At 41.1% G+C, this 8,897-nt stretch overlaps 1 protein-coding gene across 1 annotated transcript; it reads right to left on the reverse strand.

Annotated features, from left to right (window-relative positions):
- Nucleotides 1–5,033: 5,033 nt before the first annotated feature.
- On the reverse strand, nucleotides 5,034–7,796 carry LOC126009230 (S-adenosylmethionine synthase-like). Its single transcript, XM_049773629.1, has one exon. It carries the CDS (start codon nucleotides 7,741–7,743, stop codon nucleotides 6,559–6,561), a length of 1,185 nt encoding a protein of 394 aa, XP_049629586.1. The 5' UTR covers nucleotides 7,744–7,796; the 3' UTR covers nucleotides 5,034–6,558.
- Nucleotides 7,797–8,897: the final 1,101 nt, after the last annotated feature.

An 8,897-nucleotide genomic window follows, 5' to 3' on the forward strand; every position in this document is an offset into this window, starting at 1 on the left:
TGCATCTTCATTCATCAGTGATATTGGTCTGTAATTTTCTTTTTTGGTAGCATCTCTGTCTGGTTTAGGTATCAAGGTGATGTTGGCTTCATAAAAACTATTTGGAAGTGTTTCCGTTTGTTCAATTTCATGATAGAGTCTTGCCAAGATTGGCAGTAGTTCCTCTTGGAAAGTTTGATAGAATTAATTAGTGAATCCATCTGGACCTGGGCTTTTGTTTTTCGGCAGACATTTGATTACTGTTTTAATTTCATCAATGGTGATGGGGGTGTTTAGATATGCTACATCCTCTTTCTTCAACCGTGGAAGATTATAAGAGTCCAAGAATTTATCCATTTCTTCCATGTCCTAATTTTTAGTGCCGTAGAGTTTTTCAAAGTAGTTTCTGATTACCCTTTGAATCTCTGTCATATCAGTAGTGATCTGTCCTTTTTCATTCCTGATACGAGTTATCAAGTTTCTCTCTCTCTCTTTCTTTGTTAGGTTTTCCAGTGGTCTATCAATCTTGTTTATTTTTTCAAAGAACCAACTTCTGCTTTCGTTGATCTTTCGTATTGTTTTTTGAGTTTCCACTTCGTTGATATCTGCTCTCAGCTTTGTTATTTCCTTCTGTCTTCCTATTCTTGGGTCCTTTTGTTGAGCACTTTCTAGTTCTATTAGCTGTGTCATTAAGCTACTCAGGTAAGCTCCTTCTTCCTTCCTGATGTGTGCTTGCAAAGCTATAAATTTTCCTCTCAGTACTGCTTTTGCTGTGTCCCATAAGTTCTGATAGTTTCTGTCTTTATTGTCAATTTTTTCCAGGAACCTTTTTATTTCCTCCTTGATTTCATCTCGGACCCACTTGTTATTGAGCATGAGGCTGTTTAACTTCAAGGTGTTAAAGTTTTTCTTCTGAGTCCCTTTGGAGTTCACAAATAATTTCAGAACCTTGTGGTCAGCGAAGGTAGTCTGCAAAATTTCTATCCTCTTGATCTTATGGAGGTATGTTTTATGTGCCAGCATGTAGTCTATCCTGGAGAATGTCCCATGTACTTTGGAGAAGAATGTGTATCCAGGTTTCTGGGGATGGAGTGTCCTATATATATCTACTAGGCCTCTTTCTTCCATTTCTCTCCTCAGGTCTAGTATATTCTTGTTGGGTTTCAGTCTGGTTGACCTATCCAGTGTTGACAAATCCATGTTAAGGTCCCCCACAATTATTGTGTTGTTGTTGATATTATTTTTCAGATTTGTCAAAAGTTGTATTAAATATTTTGCTGGCCCCTCATTCGGTGCATATATGTTTAGGAGAGTGAATTCTTCCTGCTCTCCGTACCCCTTGATTAATATAAAATGTCCATCTTTGTCCCTTACAACCTTCCTGAGTATAAAGTTTGCATTATCTGATATTAGTATGGCCACTCCAGCTTTTTTATGGGTGTTGTTTGCTTGGATAATTTTTCTCCAGCCTTTTATTTTGAGTCTATGTTTGTTCTGACTATTCAGGTGCGTATCTTGTAGGCAGCAGGTTGGATTGAGTTTTTTGATCGATTTAGCCACTCTGTGTCTCTTAACTGGTGCATTTAGTCCATTGACGTTGAGAGAAAGAATTGTCCTGGGATTTAACGCCATCTTTATTTCAAAATTTGGTGTGTCTTTTGGGTAGTCTTGTCTTAGATTAGGTCTTCAGTTTTTCTCTTAGGACTGGTTTTGTGTCTGTGAAGTTTCTGAGCTGTTTTTTGCCTGTGGAACCATGTATTCTTCCATCAAACCAGAAAGTGAGTTTTGCTGGGTATAGTATTCTGGGTGAAGCATTCATTTCATTCAGTCTTGTCACAATATCCCACCACTGCTTTCTGGCATTGAGTGTTTCTGGTGACAGGTCTGCTGTAAATCTCAGGGAAGCTTGCTTGAACGTGATTTCCCCTTTTGATCTTGCTGTTTTCAGAATTCTGTCTCTATCTGTGGGATTTGTCATTGTGACTAGGATGTGTCTTGGGGTGGTTTTTCTGGGGTCTCTTTTGGTTGGTACTCTTCGAGCATGCAGGATTTGATCACATATATTCTTTAGCTCTGGAAGTTTCTCTTTAATGATGTTCTTGACCGTTGATTCTTCCTGGAAATTTTCTTCCTGGGTCTCTGGGACTCCAATGATTCTTAAGTTGTTTCTGTTGAACTTATCATAGACTTCTATTTTCATCTGTTCCCATTCTTTGACTAATTATTCCATTGTCTGCTCATTTGCTTTAAGTTTTTTGTCCAATCTCTCCTGCTGTATGGAATTGTTATGTATCTCATCTTCCACAGCACCAAGTCTATTCTCAGCTTCTGATACCCTGTCCCAGAGCTTATCCATTTTGTCATTCACTTTGTTTACTGACTTTTTCAGTCCTGTTAGTTGACATGTTATTTCAGTTTGGAGTTTTGTGATTTCTGCCTTCATATTTTCTTGGTTCTTATTAGTGTTCTGTTCAACTCGATCCATGGTTTCTTGGAGTCCGTTGAGCATCTTCCATATTGCTAGTCTAAAGTCCTTATCTGAGAGGTTGATTAGTTGGTTGGTCATTATCTGGTCCTCAGAATTGTCATCTTTATTCTCTATGTCTGATGCTGGCCTGCGTTGTTTCCCCATTGTCACACTTGTATTGTGGGTTTTTCTATGTGTTGTGGTGGTATTCATTGTCTATATGATGCAGGCAGCACACTCCTCTGGCTCCTCCCTTTCTGGATGGGCTGACTTGCCTCTAAGGGAGGGGAGTCCTCCGTGGATGAAGCCTCACACTGGGTCAAATCTTAGGCCTGAGCATGCAACAGAGAATACAGTCCGGAGAGAAATGTATGCTTCTGTGATATAGCGCCGTTCTTAGTGTGATTTTTCCTTCTTGTTGCAATGGAGTTCTTTCCTTAGAAAGAGTGGACTTAGAAAGGCTCCACTGGAGCCTCTTTTTGCCCCACTCACATGAGTTTCACGCAAGAGGACAGTAGACAGACATAGACAGGTCACACTCACAGTTTTTCACAGTTGGGCCCCACTGGGCCGGTGTACTTTCGCAGATTTTCCCCGCCTGGTGTCACACACAGAGAGCCGGCTTTTGCAAAGCTTTGCCGGTTTTCATGCTCTGTAGTCCCTCCCTGAAAATGGCGTCTGGGCGAGCGAGGTTTCTGGAGCCTCTTTTTGCCCCACTCGCAAGAGTTTCACGCAAGAGGACAGTAGACAGACATAGACAGGTCACACTCACAGTTTTTCACAGTTGGGCCCCACTGGGCCGGTGTACTTTCGCGGATTTTCCCCGCCTGGTGTCACACATAGGGAGCCGGCTTTTGCAAAGCTTTGCCGGTTTTCTGGATAATCTTCTTAATGAGGCATTGAATCCTATTTGCCAGGATTTTGTTGAGGATCTTTGCATCTGCATTCATCAGCGATATTGGTCTGTAATTTTCTTTTTTCATAGCATCTCTGTCTGGTTTAGTTATCAAGGTGATGTTGGCTTCATAAAAGCTATTTAGAAGTGTTTCTGTTTGTTCAATTTCATGAAAGAGTCTTGGCAGGATTGGTAGTAGTTCCACTTGGAAAGTTTGAAAGAATTAATTAGTGAATCCATCTGGGCCTGGGCTTTTGTTTTTGGGCAGACTTTTCATTACCGTTTTAATTTCGTCTATGGTGATGGGGTGTTTATATATGCTACATCCTCTTCCTTCAACCGTGGAAGATTATAAGAGTCCAAGAATTTATCCATTTCTTCCAGGTTCTCATTTTTAGTGGTGTAGAGTTTCTCAAATTAGTTTCTGATTACCCTTTGAATCTCTGTCATATCAGTAGTGATCTCTCCTTTTTCATTCCTAATACGAGTTATCAAGTTTCTCTCTCTCTCTTTGTTAGGTTTGCCAGTGGTCTATCAATCTTTATTTTTTCGAAGAACCAACTTCTGCTTTTGTTGATCTTTCGGATCGTTTTTTGGGTTTCCACTTCGTTGATTTCTGCTCTCAGCTTTGTTATTTCCTTCTGTCTCCCTATTTTTGGGTCCTTTTGTTGAGCACTTTCTAGTTCTATTAGCTGTGTCATTAAGCTACTCAGGTAAGCTCCTTCTTTCTTCCTGATGTGTGCTTGCAAAGCTATAAATTTTCCTCTCTGTACTGCTTTTGCTGTGTCCCATAAGTTCTGATAGTTTGTGTCTTTATTGTCATTTGTTTCCATGAATCTTTTGATTTCCTCCTTGATTTCATCTCGGACCCACTGGTTATTCAGTATGAGGCTGTTTAACTTCCAGGTGTTAATGTTTTTCTTCTGAGTTCCTTTGGAATTCAGAAATAATTTCAGAGCCTTGTGGTCAGCAAAGGTAGTCTTCAAAATTTCTATCCTCTTGATATTATGGAGGTATGTTTTATGTGCCAGCATGTAGTCTATCCTGGAGAATGTCCCATGTACATTGGAGAAGAATGTGTATCCAGATTTCTGGGGATGGAGTGTCATATGTGGATATATATATATCCATTAGGCCTCTTTCTTCCATTTCTCTTTTCAGGTATAGTATATTCTTCTTGGGTTTCAGTCTGGTTGACCTATCCAATGTTGACAAAGCTGTGTTGAGGTCCCCCACAATTATTGTGTTGTTATTGATATTATTTTTCAGATTTGTCAAAAGTTGTATTAAATATTTTGCTGTACCCTCATTCAGTGCGTATATGTTTAGGAGAGTTATTTCTTCCTGCTCTACATACCACTTGATTAATATAAAATGTCCATCTTTGTCCCTTACAACCTTCCTGAGTATAAAGTTTGCATTATCTGATATTAGTATGGCCACTCCAGCATTTTTATGGGTGTTGTTTGCTTGGATGATTTTTCTCCAGCCTTTTATTTTGAGTCTATGTTTGTTCTGACTATTCAGGTGCGTTTCTTGTAGGCAGCAGAAGGTTGGATTGAGGTTTTTGATCCATTTAGCCACTCTGTGTCTCTTAAGTGGTGCATTTAGTCCATTGACATTGAGAGAAAGAATAGTCCTAGGATTTAATGCCATCTTTATATCGAAATTTGATGTGTCTTTTGGGTAGTCTTTTTTTTTTATGGTAGAACCTAGCATTTTATTAGATCTTCATTAAACTGTTGGAATTGAGAACCATACATACGTAATAAACCTCCAAAAATAGATCCTGAAAGGCACTTTCTGCTCAGGGCAAGCAGTCATGGAATAAGCATGTAAACAAGCTGGCTTCTCTGTACAACACCAGCCAAGTCTGCTTTCTCCATGGCCAGCCGCACCAGCTCTGCCCTCCCTTCTCTTAACACCAGCCAGACCCCCTGTAGGTCCAACCCAAGGTTTTTTTGTAGGACACCTTGGCCTACCTGGGAATGCTGGAAACATGTTAAAGGAATCATGGTGTCGAGGAAAAAAAATCTTTTAAAAGCTGCCATCTGAGGTGATGGCTTCTCTGTACTTACGCCATACCCCAGAATACAATAAATAAGCAATTAGAAAATGTTCAAGTATGAAGGGATTTTTCTCCTCCCCGCCAAAGCACTGCTCTCTGAAGGAAAGCTGGTTTCTCTGTAGCTACTCCAGCTACTCAGAAAGCTCATTGGACCTGGTTTTGAAAATAAAACAAAGTTACAAAGTTAAAACCCTGGGAGGAGCTATTGTGCAGTGTGGAATACTCAGTCTTTCTTATAAAGAAGAAAAAAAAAAAGGTTATCTGGTACCAAAGTGTGCAACCTACAGACCCCAGGAACTGCCCTGTGACTTCTCTGTATGACACAAGGCTGCCAAGTGCCTGTTTTTCTAGAACTAGGAGTTGGTGGTTTGGCTAGTGCTGAAACCATGCATAGGATTGGTTTGCTAAATATAAACCTTATTACGTATGTCCTCCAAAAGACAGCTGAAAAGTAGAGAGATTTTGATTTGGTGCTGTTTAAGAGATGGCAATTAAGAGCATAAGCACCGGGAGATGGTTTAATGGTAACTGCCTTTTTAAAAAAATGTCAGGCTAGAGCTCCATTGGAACTTGCGTTACATGCAAGACTGATTGGATAGGGTACACTCCCTGACAACGAGCTACATAATTAGAAGTGGATCAAGTTATAGGGAAGATAAAGGAAGGCTTTACATTCATAAGAGAGCTCAAGACATTACAAATTCATGCTGACAGGGCTGTGGCATTGCCAAACAGGCTAGAATGGATCTAACATATACTTTACGTGCACATTACAAGGACGTGTTCAGCATTTGGTGGGAAAGTCAATGCAATTAGCATTTTAGAGGGTAGCTTGATGGGGCATACAAAGTTTCAATCTCAAAGCGTTATTCACTACAGTGTTGTTGGTTTGTTTCTAGGCAGTTACATGGATCACCTATGCTCACTAAATTCATTATAATGGTGAACAAAACACCTAGGGACAGAATAGCAAGCCCAATTTACAGCCCCCCACACAAGCTAAAATTCATGTCATTGACTATAAGTGACTGCAACTGATCAGGAGCTGAAAGAGGACAGGTAATTTAGGAAGAAGGGCCCTTTCCCTCAGAGCTTGAAGGCTTCTCTGTAGCCTACGCCAACAAGTCTGGGGAAAAAAGGCTAACACTTTCAGTATTTAAGCTTTTTGGGCACTTCCCATGGGAAGCTGTCCCTACCAAAGTGGCCATAGGCTGCAGTCCTCTGATAAATTGGCTTCTTCAGATCCAGATCCCTGACAATGACCCCAGGGCGGAGGTCAAAATTCTTCTTCACAATCTCTAACAGTTCTCTCTCACTCTTCTGAGAGGTGCCATAATGGAAAATGGAGATAGATAATGGATGAGAAACTCCAATAGCGTAAGAGACCTGAACAAGCACCCTTCTGCACAGACCTCCTTTAACTAGGGATTTTGCCACCCAGCGAGCAGCATAAGCAGCTGAACGGTCCACCTTGGTATAATCCTTGCCCGAAAAGGCACCTCCTCCATGAGCTCCCCAGCCGTATGTGTCCACAATGATTTTACGGCCAGTCAAGCCAGCATCACCCTGAGGCCCACCAATGACAAATCTGCCACTTGGTTGTAAATGATAGATTGTATCCTCATCAAGGTATTTTACAGGCACAACAGTTTTGATGACCTTCTCCTTCAGGGCATCCCTCATTTCATCAAGGCAAACATCTTCATCGTGTTGGACAGATATAACAATTGTGTGGACTCTGATGGGAAGCACAGCTCCTCGATCCTGCATATACTGCACAGTCACTTGAGTTTTGGAATCTGGGCGGAGCCAAGGCAAAGTGCCATTTTGGCGCAGTTCAGCCAGCTTGGCATTTAGTTTGTGTGCTAAGACAATGGTTAAAGGCATACACTCTTCAGTTTCATCAGTGGCATAACCAAACATCAAACCCTGGTCTCCAGCACCAATGTCTTCTTCATTTCTATCAAGATGAACACCTTGAGCAATATCTGGTGACTGTTGCTCCAAAGCTACTAACACATTACAAGTCTTGTAGTCAAATCCTTTTGAAGAATCATCATATCCGATGTGTTTAATGGTCTCATGAACCACTTTCTGGTAGTCAACAGCAGCTCTGGATGTAATTTCTCCAGCAAGAAGAATCATTCCAGTTTTAGCAACGGTTTCACAAGCCACTTTGGCATCAGGGTCTTGCTGCAGGTGGGCATCAAGAACAGCATCACTGATCTGGTCACAAATTTTATCTGGGTGGCCTTCTCCCACAGACTCGGACGTGAAGAGGAACGTGCCCTCCTCGATGAACGCCTCGTGGAAGCCGTTGAGTTGCCCGTTCATGACGAGGTCGGAGGAGGAAGCGGATGCGGAAATGGGAGTCGCGGAAGGGAGAGCCGAGGCGCCGCCGAGGAAAAGGTCAAGCAACGTCCGAAGGCGCTCAAACGGGCGGCGAGGCAGCGAACGAGCTTTTGGGTAGTTTTGTCTTAGATTAGGTCTTTCAGTTTTTCTCTTAAGACTGGTTTTGAGTCTGTAGAGTTTCTGAGCTGTTTTTTGTCTGTGAAACCATGTATTCTTCCGTCAAACCAAAAAGTGAGTTTTGCTGGGTACAGTATTCTAGGTGAAGCATTCATTTCATTCAGTCTTGTCAGAATATCCCACCACTGCTTTCTGGCATTGAGTGTTTCTGGTGACAGGTCTGCTGTAAATCTCAAGGATGCTTGCTTGAATGTAATTTCCCCTTTTGATCTTGCGGTTTTCAGAATTCTGTCTCTATATGTGGGATTCGTCATTGTGACTAGGATGTGTCATGGGGTGATTTTTATGGGGTCTCTTTTGGTTGGTACTCTTCGAGCATGCAGGATTTGATCACATATATTCTTTAGCTCTGGAAGTTTCTCTTTAATTATGTCGTTGACCGTTGATTCTTCCTGGAAATTTTCTTCCTGGGTCCCTGGGACTCCAATGATTCTTAAATTTCTGTTGAGCTTATCATAGACTTCCATTTTCATCTGTTCCCTTTCTTTGACTAATTTTTCCATTGTATGTTCATTTGCTTTAATTTTTTTCCAATCTCTCCCACTGTATGGAATTATTATTTATCTCATCTTCCATAGTACCAAGTGTATTCTCAGCTTCTGATACCCTATCCCAGAGATTATCCATTTTGTCATTCACTTTCTTTCTGAGTTTTTCAGGCCTGCTAGTTGACATGTTATTTCAGTTTGGAGTTTTGTGATTTCTGTCTTCATATTTTCTTGGTTCTTATTAGTGTTCTGTTCAACTCGATCCATGGTTTCTCTGAGTTCATTGAGCATCTTCCATATTGCTAGTCTAAAGTCCTTATCTGAGAGGTGGATTAGTTGGTTTGTCATTATCTGGTCATCAGAATTGTCATCTTCATTCTCTATGTCTGTTGCTGGCCTGCGTTGTTTCCCCATTGTCACACTTGTATTGTGCGTTTTTCTTTTTTTTGGTTTTTGGGCCACACCCGGTAA

This window comes from Suncus etruscus, chromosome 1 (genome assembly GCF_024139225.1).
Source record: "Suncus etruscus isolate mSunEtr1 chromosome 1, mSunEtr1.pri.cur, whole genome shotgun sequence".
Lineage (NCBI taxonomy): Eukaryota > Metazoa > Chordata > Mammalia > Eulipotyphla > Soricidae > Suncus > Suncus etruscus.

Bases quoted from the DNA above. Each gene is read 5' to 3' on its own strand.
- LOC126009230 (XM_049773629.1), bottom strand. From the start codon at position 7,743: ATGAACGGGCAACTCAACGGCTTCCACGAGGCGTTCATCGAGGAGGGC.